This window comes from Aquarana catesbeiana, linkage group LG03 (genome assembly GCF_042186555.1).
Source record: "Aquarana catesbeiana isolate 2022-GZ linkage group LG03, ASM4218655v1, whole genome shotgun sequence".
In the NCBI taxonomy this organism is placed as follows: Eukaryota; Metazoa; Chordata; class Amphibia; order Anura; family Ranidae; genus Aquarana; species Aquarana catesbeiana.
The window spans coordinates 548,054,990-548,073,499 of record NC_133326.1 but is presented as its reverse complement, the minus strand read 5'-3'; the positions used below and the strand labels follow the sequence as shown (position 1 = coordinate 548,073,499).

At 44.7% G+C, this 18,510-nt stretch overlaps 1 protein-coding gene across 6 annotated transcripts in view; it reads left to right on the top strand.

Annotated features, from left to right (window-relative positions):
* Positions 1 to 18,510, top strand: part of CACNA1C (calcium voltage-gated channel subunit alpha1 C) — a 780,229-nt gene that overhangs the window by 734,317 nt on the left and 27,402 nt on the right. For 4 of the 6 annotated variants that reach the window (XM_073621582.1, XM_073621584.1, XM_073621583.1 and 1 more), the window contains 2 exons: positions 5,673 to 5,795; positions 6,510 to 6,619. In XM_073621582.1, coding sequence (XP_073477683.1) covers positions 5,673 to 5,795; positions 6,510 to 6,619 — 233 coding nt within the window. Of the gene's footprint in view, positions 1 to 5,531; positions 5,559 to 5,672; positions 5,796 to 6,509; positions 6,620 to 18,510 lie in introns of all 6 variants that reach the window. The other 2 variants (XM_073621580.1, XM_073621581.1) reach the window with 1 other exon arrangement.

Genomic DNA, 18,510 nt, shown 5'->3' with positions numbered 1-18,510 from the left:
GTGCCTAGTCTGATTAGGACTGTGGAGGTGGTCTTCATTAAAAGAAAGGCTAGTTTCATATTCCATGATTAGAATTGTGGACAGAGCTGTTCTTTACCAATAGACGATCTCGCTCGTAGTCTGTTTAGTACAGTAGATAGAGTGGTCTTCACCAACAGAAGATCTTTCTCATAGTGTGTTTAGAATAATGGATGGAACTGGTTCACACCAATAGAAGCTCTCACACGTAGCCTGTTTGGAACTGTGGATGGAGCTGGTCTTCACCAAAAGAAGAATTTCCTTGTAGCCTATTTAGGACTGTGGATGGAATTGGTCTTCACCAATAGAATATTTTACTCTAAGTTTGATGGAGTTAGATGGATCTGGTCTTCAATTAAAGGTCTCCTTTGTAGTTTATTTAAAACTATAGATGGAGCTAGTCTTCACTAATTGAAGATCTCACCCATACTCTGTTTAGAACTATGAATTGAGCAGGTCTTCACCAATGGAAGATCAAACATAGTCTGTTTAGTTGCCTGAAAGAAGAGCTTTAGGACAAAAAATGTCCTTTTAAAATAAGGAGACTAGAGAATAGGCAATACAGTACCTTTCACAGACTGCACGTCTACACACCTTCCTAATAATTAGCAAATCTAACACAAGAGCAAAGCTGGGAGAAGATCCAATTTTATGAAAAAACTGCTAAGGCAGGCCATACAGGCAGCAAATTTCTTTCCTGCAACCGCAGGGGAAGCCGTCTCCATCAGAAGACAGTGAATATTGCTAGCGGCTGTACCAGCTGCTAGGGATAATTGCATGTAAAATCTGGCAGGCTGATTGTACCCAAGTTGATTAATCTATCAACTTGTTACATCCAGCCTACCCATACATGGTTCGAATCCCACCCAGTTCCTGCTGAATCGGCCAAGATTCGAATCGCCTATAGCCAGCCTAAAGCCTAGTACACATGGGCCAAATTTCGGGCAGCATCGGCCAGAGCAATAAAAACCGTCCGGCATTCAGCCCGTGTGTACGGCAGCCAGTCTGTTGAAGGGGCATGACCGATAAAGGTCTGCCAATCGGCATCCAGTCAGCACTCTCAGCCAATGGCTAGGAGTGCTGAGCAGTGTGTTCTGGCGGGGGGGGGGGGTGTCCCCCCCCCCCCGTCAGACACACAATAGCACAGCAGGGGAGATCGCTGTACTAACATTGCATATTTAGTATAGCAAGCTCCTCCCGAGCTGTGAGGTTTTTTTTTTTTCCTTTAGCCCGCTGGGTAGTAGTGTGTACTAGGCTTAAGACCGGAGGAGTGGCTACACAAAGACACTAAAATTTAAATTTGTGAACATGTACCTGGCAGTTAAAAGCAGCATACATTGTTCAGCAAAAAGGGCAACATTTGTTTCTAAGATGAAAACAGGATTATGTTATGTGATCACTTTATACATAAACGCAGCTTTATTTGATAAAAAAAAAAACCACACACAACAAAGCCGAACGTGGACTTACCAGTGTCAAAGTCAACACTTCATTGCCTTTTAGGCTTATACCATGTTGGCATATAATGTGGTCATTTTCGGTGTGCAACTATTAATTATTTATTAAAGTGATTGTAAATGCAATGTTTAAAAAAAAATAAATAACAAACAGGTTTATACTTCTGTGCTCTGTGCAATGAAATTGCACAAAGCGGCCCTGAACCTCCTCATGTCAGGTCCCCTGCCGGTGCTTCATTATTTATAGGTTTAACAAGAATGCTTTTGTTTTATTTAACCATGCCCCTTTAAGCCCCTGCCACTGTTAGCGCAATTTGGCCACACACACTGTTTCCCCCGGTGAGCGTAGCGCACAACATTACTACTCTCCTTGGGGCACCCAAAGGTGTCCCAGGTCTTTTACAATCCTATAGTGTGTACTTCACAAAAAAGTTACCATGCACCACTGAAGCATTTAGGTTCGGCCTGAAGAAAAGGTTGCAACCAGGGGCAGATCCAGGGTGGGGGGGATGGGGGCAATGAGGCAATTGCCCCCCTCCCCTGAGAAAATGTTCCCGACTCTGAGACACAGCCACCCTTCTAAACTGGATTGCCGGAACTGGTTACTAGGGCCGCCCCGCCTAGCGTCCAGCAACCAGTGATGTCACAGTCTCACTCAGAGTGAGGCCGAGTGGAGAGAGGCCTGCGCCTAGTGCTGCACTGCAAAGCTGTCTCCACCCACCTCCTCCTTCTCTGGCGCGCAGCGGCATGAGAGGGAGTGACTTGGCAGTAGGTAGGGACTGGTCGGTGTGTGTGATCTTCTTCATGCCAGTGTCTCCACCGCTTCACTCCATCTCCGGCAACCGTGGCATTGCATGCAGTGACTTGCAGCAGCTGGCCCAACCTTTTCTGTCTGTGTGCTGCTGCTGCACTGCTGGCTGGGCTGGCTCAGATCCATGGCTGCCCAAGTTCTCCTCCTCCCGTCCGCGGCCCTCCTGAGCGACTGTCTGAGGGACCAAAGTGGACCATCACCTGAGCTCAGCTCCAGAGAAGGGATAAGGTGAAGACTGGATGGAATAGTAGGCTGCAAAATCCTTTTATTGAAGCTTTATATGACAAGTGTTTGACAGATGGAGCAGGGGACAAAGAGGTAGACGCGTTTCACGCAAATGTTAGAGCTTAGTCATTACCACTGGATGGAATAGTAGTATACAGTAATGAAGGAGAAGTTGAGTGACACAAGTGGAGGGGGCAGTAATGAAGAAGAAGGTGACACAAGTGGGGGACAGTAATGAAGAAGAAGGTGACACAAGTGGGGTAGGGGGACAGTAATATAGAAGAAGGTGACACAAGTGGGGGACAGTAATGAAGGAGAAGGTGACACAAGTGGGGGACAGTAATGAAGAAGAAGGTGACACAAGCAGGGGACAGTGAAGAAGGAGAAGGTGACACAAGCGGGGGACAGTAATGAAGAAGAAGAAGGTGACACAAGCGGGGGACAGTAATGAAGAAGAAGAAGGTGACACAAGTGGGGGACAGTAATGAAGGAGAAGAAGGTGACACAAGTGGGGAACAGTAATGAAGAAGAAGGTGACACATGTGGGGGACAGTAATGAAGAAGAAGGTGACACAAGTGGGGGACAGTAATGAAGAAGAAGGTGACACAAGCGGGGGACAGTAATGAAGGAGAAGGTGACACAAGCGGGGGACAGTAATGAAAGTGACACAAGCGGGGGACAGTAATGAAGAAGAAGGTGACACAAGTGGGGTAGGGGGACAGCAATGAAGTAGAAGTTGACACAAATGGGGGACAGTAATGAAGAAGAAGGTGACAAAAGAGGGGGACAGTAATGAAGAAGGTGACACAAGTGGGGGACAGTAATGAAGATGGGGACACAAGTGGGGGACAGTGATGAAGATGGGGACACAAGTGGGGGACAGTAATAAAGAAGAAGCTGACACAAGTGGAGGACACTAATGAAGAAGGTGACACAAGTGGGGGAGGGGGGCAGTAATAAAGGAGAAGGTGACACAAGTGGGGGACAGTAATGAAGAAGAAGGTGACACAAGTGGGGGACAGTACTGAAGAAGAAGGTTACACAAGTGGGAGACAGTAATGAAGGAGAAGGTGACACAAGCGGGGGACAGTCATGAAGGTGACACAAGCGGGGCACAGCAATGAAGAAGGTGACACAAGTGGGGGAGGGGGACAGCAATGAAGGAGAAGGTGACACAAGTAGGGGACAGTAATGAGGAAGGTGACACAAGTGGGGGACAGTAATGAAGAAGAAAAAGGTGACACAAGTGGGGAACAAGTTTAAACAAGATTAGGACTTTTACGTTAAATACAGTTCTGTAAGCAACACTTTATTTTCTGGCAGTCCCTCTCCAGAGACTAGACTCTGGATCCACCCCTGGTTGCAACCCTATTTGCAACTTCTCTCTGCTGTTTACTTTCAATTCCTAAGGACTACATATCCCATGGTACCTTGCTGCCTGCAAGCAGTGATTCCTGTACTGATTCCTCCTCTCAGCACCTCTGTAGTTCAGAAGGCAGGCTGTGTGAAATGTGTGACACAGCTGTGCCTACTCACAGGGCATAGTGAATATGTGTCACAGAATTCAAGGAAGTAAATGTGTGGGGATCTTCACAAAGTAAGTTTACAGACTTCAGAATTGTTCAGATTAATAGGAGTAGGCTAGAAATAACTGATATTCAATGTGGAAATTAACTGTTTCTGGACCAGCCACCGCAGTTTTACTGCGGTAGGTTGGCTCCCCTGTGTTCCTATTAGCTAGGAACCAAAATCTGTCACTTCCATGTAGTTAGTCCCTCCCTCTTCAGTTAGAATCACTTCCCAGGAAACACAGTTCACCCCTTCACCGCCCCCAAGTGTTAACCCCTTTACTGCCAGTGACATTTTTACAGTAATCAATGCATTTTTAATCGCACGGATCGATGTATTAATGCCAGTGGTTCCAAAAATGTGTCAAAATTGGCCAATGTGTCTGATATAATGTTGCAGTCATGATAAAAATCGCAAATCACCGCCATTACTAGTAAAAAAAAATAATAATAATAAAAATGCTATAAATCTATCTCCTATTTTGTAGACGCTATAACGTTTGCGCAAACCAATCAATATACGCTTATTGCGATTTTTTTTTTTTTGTTGCCAAAAATATGTAGAAGAATACATATCGGCCTAAAATGAGGAAAAAAATAGTTTTTTATATATTTTGGGGGGATATTTATTATAGCAAAAAGTAAAAAATAATGTGTTTTTTTTCAAAATTGTCGCTCTTTTTTTGTTTATAGCGCAAAAAATAAAAACCGCAGAGGCGATCAAATACCACCAAAAGAAAGCTCTATTTGTGGGAAAAAAAGGAACGTCTATTTTGTTTGGGTACAACATTGCATGACCGCGCAATTGTCAGTTAAAGCGACGCAGTGCCGAATAGCAAAAAGTGATTTTGGTCAGGAAGGGGGGAAATTCTTCCGGGCTGAAGTGGTTAATATATGATTTTACAGTTTGATCATAGATACACTTTAAAGAATAGCTTCCAACAAATATATACAACTACCATACAGTCCAGAATTGTATTAATTTATTAAGCATTATGTTTTTTTTTACTTCTCATAAACTACTCGCACTAAAACTGTGGGTCTGTAATGTCATTCAAGCATGTTTCAGGAACTGGAAGCTGAATTGTTTAGGCAGCTTTCCAGAAATATGGGGGAGGATAGGGAGGACCTCAACGGCACATTGCAGAGCTGGTGATAGGAAGATGACACAGGTAGATGCAGGCTTTAGTAGTGGTATCACATTTTGGCAACGTGGTGTGGCAGGCTTGTTTAAAAATGTTCAAGTAGCTGAACAGGAATTGCTAATCTTTTGGCAGGTATAGTAGTTCACATTTTTCAGCTGTTTGTCTGAAGCACCTCTGTAAATCCCACAGAGAGTGTTTAGTGTAACTCTTCCGAAGTGGTTGCTCGTGTCTCTGTTTGATACCTTGGCTGTCTTTCTTGTCTCTCTCTATGTGACACTCTTTCTGTTTCTCTCTGTGCTGTCTCAGGACATGTCACTGCGAGGCCTGGGGACGGTAGGTGTCTGTCAGTCTCATACATCTGTTCCATGTGTTTGGTGGGGGGTTCAGAACTTTTTAAACGGGCCAAACGAGGAGTGCTGTCACTAATATATCATACCCCCTTCACAGTTCAGTGTCTCGGGACAGCCGACTGCCGATCATCTGCCGTGAGGAAGCATCTCAGGATGAGACATATGATGCCAGCGAGGAGGTGGAGTACAACAGTGAGCCGAGCCTCCTATGCTCAGACATGTAAGATCACAGACACACAAAAGGCATTAAAGACAATGTTTTATAGTGGGTATTAATAATTTAAGAATTTTTTTTTTTTTTTACTGGATACAGGCTTTAATGCAATAACATACTATAATGGACTCCCCTTTAATTGTCGGGTGGGAAGATCAAACGTTTTTTTCCAAAGGTTTTAGTGAGAGAAATAATTCACTTATTATGATATTGTCTCCCAAGCTCCCAATAAATCAATACTGATAGGCAGCTGGCTTAGACAGCCCATTGCTACACAGAGAAGGAAGGTCATCCTGGAGGCTGCAGATAAAAATGAAAAATGGTTATAAGGGAAATAATTCATCTTATATCTTGATTATGCACACACTTACCAATATAACCCTTTATAATGTACAAATATTTATCAGGTAGAAAAAACTCTGCTCCTAACCATCACTCTTACCTTTTTTATTACACTCACCATTGGGGTATCACACCCTCCAACTTGACCTTCCATAAGGTAGAAAATACTCTGCTCCTGACATTTTTTTCTACATTTCTGATTACACTCACTACAGACATATCACACCTTTCAACATGACCCCCTAAGGGAGAAAATACTCTTATCCTGGTCTTCTCTCTAACGTTCTGAAAACACCCACTATGGGGATATCAGACCCGGTGTGTAAAGTCAGCAGACCATATTGCAGTCTTATCTCATGCTTTTGACATTCCCTACAGGTTCTCAGATCAAGATGAGGAGAGCCGGCAACTGACCCCATCAGAGGGAGAAGTGGAGAGAGGGCTGTGTCCATCTCCCAAGAGAAGCTTCCTGCGTTCTGCCTCATTAGGTAACTGTAAACACCATTGTATTGATTTTACTATGGCCTGTAGTCAGGGGCGGACTGACAACTCATGGGGCCCCCGGGCAATAGAAGATTATGGGGCCCTTAGGCTTACAGGTGGCCGCCATGCCAGGAGTAAGTAACAAACAAAACAACATATAGAGTACAGCAGTCAGGATGAGTGCCACGCTCACATCAGAGTCCTCCCTTGCACCAAAGTCCCAACATTCTCCCTATACATCACAGTCCGCAAAGTCCTACCTTATTGGCAGAGCGCCCCCAGTGTGTCACCTTCTATCAGTGTCCCCTTACACACACCTTTGCACCTTAGTGCTTGGTGTGGCAGGCAGCTGTCAGAAAAAGGCCTTTAAATTAGAAAAAAAAATCCACTTATTGCCGGTTTTGAACTGCGCAAGTGAGTCTTAGAGCCAGCGGAATAGTGAACTGATGTGGTTGGCCTCAGATCTGGCAGCGGGGCGTGTGAATAAAAGCCATGCTTGATGTGTGCCATATCACTGCACAGGCACAAACCCAGGCCTGCCCTGCTGCCTGATCCGAGGCCGCGCTCAGCAGTTCACCATTCAGCTGCCTTTGAATGGCAACAAGTGTATTTTTCACGGGCATAGGATTGTTAGATCGACTTCTGCTTAGTGGCAGTAGGCACAAATGAAACATACAGTATACATACACACACAGTATACATAGACATAGTCGCACACACATTATACATATATACACATAGACACCAGTGGCGGCTGGTGCTCAAAATTTTTTGGGGGGGCGCAAACAAACTGAAAAGAAAACATCAATTTCAGCCACTGTGCTCATCAAACGCAGCTACTGTGCCCATCAAACGCAGCTACTGTGTCCATCAAACGCAGCCACTGTGCCCATCAAGCGCAGCCACTGTGCCTATCAAGTGCAGCCACTGTGCCCATCAAGCGCAGCCACTGTGTCATCAAGCGCAAGCCACTGTGCCATCAAACGCAGCCACTGTACCCATAAATTTCCACCACTGTACCCATAAATTTCCGCCACTGTACCCATAAATTACCACCACTGTACCCATCAAGCGCAGCCACTGTGCCATCAAGCGCAGCCACTGTACCCATCAAACGCAGTCACTGTGCCCATCAAACGCAGCTACTGTGCCCATCAAATGCTGCCACTGTGCCCATCAAGTGTAGCCACTGTGCCCATCAAGCGCAGCCACTGTGCCCATCAAGCACAGCCACTGTGCCATCAAACGCAACCACTGTGCCATCAAACGCAGCCACTGTGCCATAAATTGCCGCCACTGTACCCATAAATTGCCACCACTGTACCCATCAAACGCAGCTACTGTGCCCATCAAACGCAGCTACTGTGCCCATCAAGCGCAGCCACTGTGCCTACCAAGAACAGCCACTGTGCCATCAAGCGCAGCCACTGTGCCCATCAAACGCAGCCATTGTGCCCATCAATTGCCGCTACTGTGTCCATTAATTGCTGCCAGTGTGCCCATCAATTGCTGCTGTGCCCCATCAAATGCTGCCAGTGTGCCCATCAATTGCCACTACTGTGCCCCATCAAATGCTGCCAGTGTGCCCATCAATTGCCACTACTGTGCCCCATCAAATGCTGCCAGTGTGCATTCCCAGGCACTTACCTGTCTCGCAGCGGGTCAGCGGTGGTGTCATGCACGCTCCTCGATGTCCTCTTTGTCCTCTCTATCAGGCGTCCAATCACAGTGCCTGACGATTCAGCCAATCAGGTGACAGGTAACAGACCCGAGCACCTGATTGGCTGAGAGGCGGTTCAGTGTTAGCAAAGTGTATTCCTTCGCTTTGCTAACACACAGCTGAGTGTGAAAAAGAGGGGATAGGTATGGCGCTGCTCTTATTAAGAGGTGACCTACAACCTCTAAATACTTGAGGGGTGTGTGTCACGGGTGCATTTAGTGCAAAAAGTGACAATAAAAGTGCAGAAAATAAATATTTGTATATTCACAAAAATCCACAAAAAAATCCTACTGTGTAAACTACCTAACCGCTTATATATAATGCATATTGTTATGTTCAAATGAAAACACAATCCTGTGCAAAACCTGCAATTCAAAGTGACATTTCTGTCCAAAAAAAATCCAACATATATGACTGGTGTATATTAGTTACATAGTTACATAGTAGGTGAGGTTGAAAAAAGACACAAGTCCATCAAGTCCAACCTATGTATGTGATTATGTGTCAGTATTACATTACATATCCCTGTATATTGCGGTCATTCAGGTGATTATCTAATAGTTTCTTGAAGCTATCAATGCTCCCCGCTGAGACCACCGCCTGTGGAAGGGAATTCCACATCCTTGCCGCTCTTACAGTAAAGAACCCTCTACGTAGTTTAAGGTTAAACCTCTTTTCTTCTAATTGTAATGAGTGGCCACGAGTCTTATTAAACTCTCTTCTGCGAAAAAGTTTTATCCCTATTGTGGGGTCACCAGTACAGTATTTGTAAATTGAAATCATATCCCCTCTCAAGCGTCTCTTCTGCAGAGAGAATAAGTTCAGTGCTCGCAACCTTTCCTCATAACTAAGATCCTCCAGACCCTTTATTAGCTTTGTTGCCCTTCTTTGTACTCGCTCCATTTCCAGTACGTCCCTCCTGAGGACTGGTGCCCAGAACTGGACAGCATACTCCAGGTGCGGGCGGACCAGAGTCTTGTAGAGCGGGAGAATTATTGTTTTATCTCTGGAGTTGATCCCCCTTTTAATGCATGCCAATATTCTGTTTGCTTTATTAGCAGCAGCTTGGCATTGCATGCCATTGCTGAGCCTATCATCCACTAGGACCCCCAGGTCCTTTTCCATCCTAGATTCCCCCAGAGGTTCTCCCCCCAGTGTATAGAATTGTATTGCATTCATATTTTTGCCACCCAAATGCATTATTTTACATTTTTCTACATTGAACCTCATTTGCCATGTAGTCGCCCACCCCATTAATTTGTTCAGGTCTTTTTGCAAGATTTCCACATCCTGCGGAGAAGTTATTGCCCTGCTTAGCTTAGTATCGTCTGCAAATACAGAGATTGAACTGTTTATCCCATCCTCCAGGTCGTTTATGAACAAATTAAATAGGATTGGTCCCAGCACAAAACCCTGGGGAACCCCACTACCCACCCCTGACCATTCTGAGTACTCCCCATTTATCACCACCCTCTGAACACGCCCTTGTAGCCAGTTTTCAATCCATGTACTCACCCTATGGTCCATGCCAACGCACCTTATTTTGTACAGTAAACGTTTACGGGGAACTGTGTCAAATGCTTTTGCAAAATCCAGATACACCACGTCTACGGGCCTTCCTTTATCTAGATGGCAACTCACCTCCTCATAGAAGGTTAATAGATTGGTTTGGCAAGAACGATTCTTCATGAATCCATGCTGATTACTGCTAATGATATCATTCTTATTACTAAAATCTTGTATATAGTCCCTTATCATCCCCTCCAAGAGTTTACATACTATTGATGTTAGGCTAACTGGTCTGTAATTCCCAGGGATGTTTTTTGGGCCCTTTTTAAATATTGGTGCTACATTGGCTTTTCTCCAATCAGCTGGTACCATTCCAGTCAATAGACTGTCTGTAAAAATTAGGAACAACGGTCTGGCAATCACCTGACTGAGTTCCCTAAGTACCCTCGGATGCAAGCCATCTGGTCCCGGTGATTTATTAATGTTAAGTTTCTCAAGTCTAATTTTAATTCGGTCCTCTGTTAACCATGTAGGTGCTTCCTGTGTTGTGTCATGAGGATAAACACTGCAGTTTTGGTTACTGAAGCCCCCCGATTCGCTCGTGAAGACTGAGGAGAAGAATAAATTCAATACCTTTGCCATCTCCCCATCCTTTGTAACCAGATGTTCTTCCTCATTCTTTATGGGGCCAATATGGTCTGTCCTCCCTTTTTTACTGTTTACATACTTAAAGAATTTCTTGGGATTTTTTTTCTCTCCTCCGCTATGTGTCTTTCATGTTCTATCTTAGCCATCCTAATTGCACCCTTACATTTCTTATTGCATTCTTTATAAATTCTGAATGCTGTGGATGATCCCTCAACCTTGTATTTTTTGAAGGCCTTCTCCTTTGCTTTTATATGCATTTTTACATTGGAGTTAAGCCATCCAGGATGTTTGTTCGCTCTTTTAAATTTATTACCCAATGGGATACATTGGCTAATGCCCTTATTTAATATGCTCTTAAAGCAAACCCATCTCTCCTCCGTATTCTTTGTTCCTAATATTTTATCCCAATTTATGCCTTTTAGCAAGGTTTGTAGTTTAGGGAAGTTGGCTCTTTTGAAATTCAGTGTCTTTGTGTTCCCTTCATGTCTCCTATTTGTGTGATTTATACTGAAACTAATTGACCTGTGATCGCTGTTACCTAAATTGCCCCGTATTTCCACATCTGTTATCAGGTCTGTATTGTTGGTAATCAGTAGATCTAGTAATGTTTTATTTCTAGTTGGTGCGTCTACCATCTGACCCATAAAATTGTCCTGCAAGACACTAAGGAACTGGCGAGCCTTAAATGAATGCGCGGTTCCCTCCGCCCAGTCTATGTCTGGATAATTAAAATCCCCCATTATGATAACACTTCCCATCCTTGCTGCTAATCCAATTTGTGATAGGAGATCCGTCTCCACTTCCTCCCTCAGGTTAGGGGGCCTATAGCATACTCCCAGTATTATTTTCGCCTTAGCTTCATCCCTTTGGAGCTCTACCCATAAAGATTCCACCTCCTCCCTAGCCCCCTCAGTGATGTCATCTCTCACATTCACTTGTACATTATTCTTGATATATAGGCATACCCCTCCCCCTTTTTTACCCTCTCTATCCTTGCGGTATAGGGTATACCCTTGAATGTTTGCCAGCCAATCATGAGAGCTGTTAAACCAGGTCTCTGAAATTCCCACAAGATCCAAATCCTCCTTGTACAACAGTATCTCTAGTTCACCCATCTTGTCCGCCAGGCTCCTGGCATTGGTGAACATGCCACATAGTTTAGACCGGTCGCATATTGTCCTCGTATTGGGTGTTTCAAGATTGCAACTTGGACTTGCTACTATACTCACCTTGTGTTTTTGTGCTTTGGTTAACCTACCACTAATGCCCCCAATACTACCCTCTGGAATATCTTCCGCGCTGGCTATCACTGTCTCTGGACCCTCCCCCCCATCGCCTAGTTTAAAAACCCCTCTAACTTTTTGGCCATCTTCATTCCCAGCAGATCTGCACCCTCCTCATTTAGGTGCAGTCCGTCCCTTCTATAGTACCGGTTACCGACTGAGAAGTCGGCCCAGTCCTCCAGGAACCCAAACCCCTCCTTACTACACCAGCTCTTCAGCCACTTGTTTACTTCCCTAATCTCCCTCTGCCTTTCTGGTGTGGCTCGATGTACCGGTAGTATTCCTGAGAACACTACCTTGGAGGTCCTTTTCCTCAATTTAGCTCCTAAGTCCCTAAAATCGTTCTTTAGGACACTCCATCTGCCTCTGACTTTGTCATTGGTGCCAACGTGCACCATGACAGCCGGGTCTTCCCCAGCCCCTCCCAGTAATCTGTCCACAAGATCCGTGATGTGCCGAACCCGAGCGCCCGGTAGACAACATACTGTTCGGCGCTTCAGGTCTTGGTTACAGATTGCCCTCTCTGTCCTTCTAAGAATTGAGTCCCCTACCACCAGAATCTGTCTTTCCTTTCCCTTTGCTGCCCCCCCACTCTCACTGGAGGAGTTCTTCCCCTGGCAGCTAGGAGAGTCCCTCATCTCCAGCAGTGCTGGTCCCTGACTGGTTACACCAATGTCACTCAATGGAGTGTACTTATTGGGATGCTCCAGTCCTGGATCGGCCTCCCTGGCACTTCCCCCTCTACCCCTCCTGACTGTCACCCATCTACTCTTTGCTAGTGCCTGCACCTCTTTGTCTCCACCCGCCTCTGTGCTGGCCCCTGCCGGCACCTGCCGTGTACGTTCCTGGCTCACCTTTAGTATGGAGGGACTTCTCAGTGCTGACAGTTGCTTCCCCAGATTCAGAACCTGGGCTTCCAGGGAAACAATGTGCTTACATTTTGCACAGCAGTATTCGCCCTCGATCAGATGATCAAGGAACGCATACATGCGGCAAGATGTACAAAGAGTCGCCTCTCCACACCCGCCGGGCATCGTACCTATTAAATTTAGTGAGGATTTGGGGATTTTACCCTGTCCAAATTACCTAACAACTAGCTTCCTGGCACTAATACTCAAGACAATACACAGGTACACGACAAGACAATACACAGGTACACAATACACAAGTACTAACGATCCACACACACTACTCAGACAACACTCAGATACTCACACTACACAGGTACTATGACCCCTGTTATAACCTCCTGTTTTAAACTCTTGTTTTTAACTCCCACTTAATCTAGCTCCACTTACACCAAGCTCCACAGCTTCAAACTGAGCACGCTCAGATATTGTTGCTGTGAAACTGGGTTCAGAAATATGCATATACCATCCTTAAACCCTGGTGTATAAAAAAGTCCAATAAAGTGACAATGTGCTCCTTCAAATTGTTCTGTGCATTTTTCTGTGCAAAAAAAATCCAACATATATGACTGGTGTATATTGTTGCTGTGAAACTGGGTTCAGAAATATGCATATACCATCCTTAAACCCTGGTGTATAAAAAAGTCCAATAAAGTGACAATGTGCTCCTTCAAATTGTTCTGTGCATTCTTGGAAAACAGTGCCCCATAAGAAACGCAATCACCGCTATTATTCACCCCACAAGGAGGTACGCGTTTCGTCAATGGGACGTCATCCGTAGCATCCCATTTCGAAACGTGTAGGGGGGACTATACAGCGTCATTGCATCACTTCCGGTTTTGAGCCGTGGAGCGCAGATCGCTCCAGTTTCCTGTTTTTAAATACTGTTTTCGCTTTTAATGATTTTTAATAAATGTGAGTACCCATCAGTATTATTAATAAATGTTTGGATATTTGTACGGTATCACACTATGGAGTCTCTTTCCTCTCTACGTGTGGGCAACATCTAAGAGGTTAACAGTGAGGAGACCACTTACATCGCAGACAAGGAGGCACTTGGAGAACACAGGACAGGAAGTTTCCTCCCACTCCACAGGCTGCACAGTGGCTCATACTGTGAAGGTGAAATACCTCCTTGTGGGGTGAATAATAGCGGTGAGTGCGTCTCTTATGGGGCACTGTTTTCCAAGAAGCACAGAACAATTTGAAGGAGCACATTGTCACTTTATTGGACTTTTTTATACACCAGGGTTTAAGGACGGTATATGCATATTTCTGAACCCAGTTTCACAGCAACAATATACACCAGTCATATATGTTGGATTTTTTTGCACAGAAATGTCACTTTGAATTGCAGGTTTTGCACAGGATTGTGTTTTCATTTGAAACATAACAATATGCATTATATATAAGCGGTTAGGTAGTTTACACAGTAGGATTTTTTTGTGGATTTTTGTGAATATACAAATATTTATTTTCTGCACTTTTATTGTCACTTTTTGCACTAAATGCACCCGTGACACACACCCCTCAAGTATTTAGAGGTTGTAGGTCACCTCTTAATAAGAGCAGCGCCATACCTATCCCCTCTTTTTCACATTTCTTCCTAAATTCACCTTAGGGGAGCTGCAGCTCCTCATTTTTCATTTTCAACATAAGCGTGGGGGTCTAATAATTTTTTCACACAGCTGAGTGAACAGCGAACGCCCAGCATGGCGCCCGCTGTTCACCTTTTTGGGCGCCTATTAGAGCCTACACCCCCGCCACTGTAATTCAGGTGCCCGGCCCCTAGGGGATGTCAACAGCGACCATAGATAGATTCATGCAATGCATGAATCTATCTATGGTAATAGAGAGGTGCCAGGAGAGATTGGGCAGCGCCCATGCGCCCCTTATGGACGCACCGCCAATGATAGACACACAGTATACATATACACATAGACATAGACACACAGTATACAAATATAGACATAGACACACAGTATACATATATACAGATAAACACACAGTATACATATACACATAGACACACATTATACATATATACACATAGACAAACAGTATACAGTGCCTTGCAAAAGTATTCACCCCCTTGGCATTTTTCGTGTTTTGTTGCCTCACAACCTGGAATTAACATGGATTGATTGAGTATTTACATCAATTAATTTACAGAACATGCCCACAACTTTGAAGATATTTTTTTTTTTTTTTTTATTGTGAAGCAAACAACAAATAGGACAAAATAACAGAAAAAGTCAATGTGCATAACTATTCACCCCCCTAAAGTCAATACTTTGTAGAGCCACCTTTTGCGGCTATCATAGCTCCGAGTCGCTTTGGATAAGTCTCTATGAGCTTGCAACATCTTACCACTGGGACTTTTGCCGATTCCGCCTTGAAAAACTGTTCCAGCGCCTTCAAGTTGGATGGTTTGCGCTTGTGAACAGCAATCTTTAAATCTGATCACAGATTTTCTATTGGATTGAGGTCTGGGCTTTGACTAGGCCATTCCAACACATTTACATGTGTCCCCTTGAACCAATCAAGTGTTGCTTTAGCAGTGTGTTTGGGGTCATTGTCCTGCTGGAAGGTGCACCTCCATTATAGCCTCAAATCACACACAGAGTTGTACAGGTTTTGCTCAAGAATATCCCTGTATTTAGCACCATCCCTCTTTCCCTCAACTCTGACCAGTTTCCCAGTCCCAACTGCTGAAAAACATCCCAACAGCATGATGCTGCCACCACCATGTTTCACTGTGGGGATGGTGTTCTTTGGGTGATGTGATGTGTTGGGTTTGCGCCAGACATAGCGTTTTCTTTGGTGGCCAAAAAGTTCAATTGTAGTCTTATCAGACAAGAGCACCTTCCTCCATACATTTTGGGAGTCTCCCACATGCCTTTTTCGCAAACTCAGAATGTGCCATTTTGTTTTTTGCTGCAAGTAATGGCTTTCTTCTGGTCACTCTGCCATAAAGCCCAACTCTATGGAGCGTACGGCTTATTGTCGTCCTATGTACAGATACTCCAGTCTCTGCTGTGGAACTCTGCAGCTCCTCCAGGGTTATCTTAAGTCTCTGTGCTGCCTCTCTGATTAATGCCCTCTTTGCCCGGTCCATGAGTTTTGGTGTGCGGCCGTCTCTTGGCAGGTTTGCTGTTGTGCCATGTTCTTTCCACTTGGTTATGATAGATTTGATGGTGCTCCTAGGGATCATCAAAGATTTGGATATTTTTTTATAACCTAACCCTGACTTGTACTTCTCAACAACCTTATCCCTTACTTGTTTGGAGAGTTCCTTGGTCTTCATGGCAGTGTTTGGTTAGCGGTGCCTTCTTGTTTAGGTGTTGCAGCCTCTGGAGCCTTTCAAAAAGGTGTGCATATGGATCATGTGACACTTAGATTGCACACAGGTGGACATCATTTCACTAATTATGTGACTTCTGTAGGTAATTGGTTGCATCAGAGCTTTTTATGGGCTTCATAACAAAAGGGGGTGAATACATACGCACATGCCATTTATCAGTTTTTTTATTTCTGAAAAATAGTTTTATGTATATGCAGCGCTTACCCCCGAAGGAGCGGCTAAATAATTGTTATATCCGTAATTCACGTCTACCACTCAACCCTCGCAGCCCATAGATTTAAAAGTCACAGTCCTTAATGCTTTTTCTTAATGCTTTATTCATCAACATAAACTGGGATGGGAGAAGGACTTTCTTTGAGATGCTCTTTGGTTGATTTCTGATCTTTTCCTTGCTTCACTTGCAAAGACTCACAGCATTGCGGGTGACAGCGATTCAAAACTGGATGATTACTTTATCAGAGAAGATGGAAGTAAATTTCTGACATAGAATAAACGATAAAAATAACTCTGAATGACCTCTCCCGCTTGACTGATTGGAATCCCGGGGCAATGCTGAACCCAAAGTCACAGGCCACAACCACCTGTCTTGCTGACTTGTGTACCAACATCCCTCAGCCTCTGAACAGTACCTTTCCCTTGGGCTTTTCACTCACTTGATCAATAGCCAGTGTGTCGCTCCTAAGTGATCGATCACCCAGTTTCCTTCCGCTTGACTCTACTTCTCCCGCAATGATTCTTAGTTCCTCTTCTCCTTTGTGGCCATCTCCCCTCCCCGCAGGGGCGGCCAAGAACATCAGCGACTACATGCTGTAAGATGTCGTCTGTTCCTCCATGAGGACCAGTTCTTCACCCTTCTCACAAGGGTGAAGCTCCGTTGGCTCCCCGGAGGGGAAAAACCTCCACCTCCCCCTCCGGGAACCAGACTGGCTCTCTCGCTCCTCAGAGCGGGACTGGACTCGAACTGTCTCGGACACCACGTGACCCCCTTTTTATATGAGAGTCCCGGGCATTACCACATAAACTACCTGCCACTCAAATGGGAATTGACAACAACAGGCCTTCCGTAATAGCATAAGCCTATCTAAATTTACCTGACATAGAAAGCTAGCAAAAAGGGTCACCTACCTAAAAGTAGGTGCCCGCTACATACACCCCCCACTTGAATCACAGCTGTCCCCAGTTGTGGGGAATACATTTCAGAGTAACTCCTTAAAATTTAGGAAAGAAAGAGCATCTCATGACATCAATTGGAATGGGGAAAAGGAAATGAACTTTAAACAGGGTTAACATCAATTGTCACTGTACACAATATCAGCACAATAGTATTTACATGGCCTGACTGTAGATCCCTACATCTAACATTCAATACAAGCGGAACCATTGCATTGCCCCCGCAGGAGAAATACTCTGGTTACCACAGGCCTTCATCTGTAAAATGGACAGCCGTCACATCTTCAATATATCTAAAGGAAAACACACAATATTTCTAACTTATACTAACTATTACACAAACATTACCATACAGAGAGGGTTATCATCCTCTACCGGGTAATTAAACAAATACACAATTCTTTATGGCATGTGTGTTCCCATTGGGATAGTCGCTCCCTCAAAAGGAGTCCAGCAGTATTCCAGCAAAGCGCATCCCAACAGACATGCTCAGCAAATGAATCCTTTTGCCCGTTGGCAAAATAAACTTTCTGTTTGGCTCTTACACAAGAGTCCTTGAAGAAGTACTTGTGCTACAAAGGGACTTAACAGAGACAGCACACCCTAGTGTCCATAACTTTGTCCTTGTTAGGCACCATGAATGCGAGTCTCCTGCTTAACAGTTTACTTGGGGAAAACCCACCCTAACCCATCTGCCATCTTGCAGTCATTCTGGGTAGAAAACATACACTTGTGAATGCAATCCTGCTCACAAATAATATCTCAGGTCAGGCAACCTCCTTCGACTATCTCCTGGTCCTCTCACCGAGATAGAGTAGCTGCGGGTATTTTGTCCAGCCTTTACCACTAATACTCTGTCTTTGTGGATCGCTCTTCCAAGCTTCCACTCCCGATGAATATCTTTGAACCGGACTCAAACCTCACTGTCAGGTGTCCTTTTTGGCGTGGGAACATGAAGATAGTCCCACACAAGTTCATCCTCCCATGTCTCCCAGGAACTTTCTACAACGTCCATAATTTGTTCCGGGACATAGGGGTAATCAAAGCCCCATTCTTGAGCTACCTTTCGCTGAACCTCTCTCTGGAATCTAGAGAGTCTAGGCAAATCTTTAGCCTTTCCTCTACCAGGCAAAACACAAGCGTCAGTAGCTCTACTGACCCATTGCTGGAACGTAGCTGGCCTGCTAGGAACGGTAGTATTTGACACATTAAATGGGGGTACTGGAACTTTAACTGTCCCGTTCACTTCTGTGGAAGCTTCCACTGAAGTTGAGCTCTCAACAAAACATTCCTC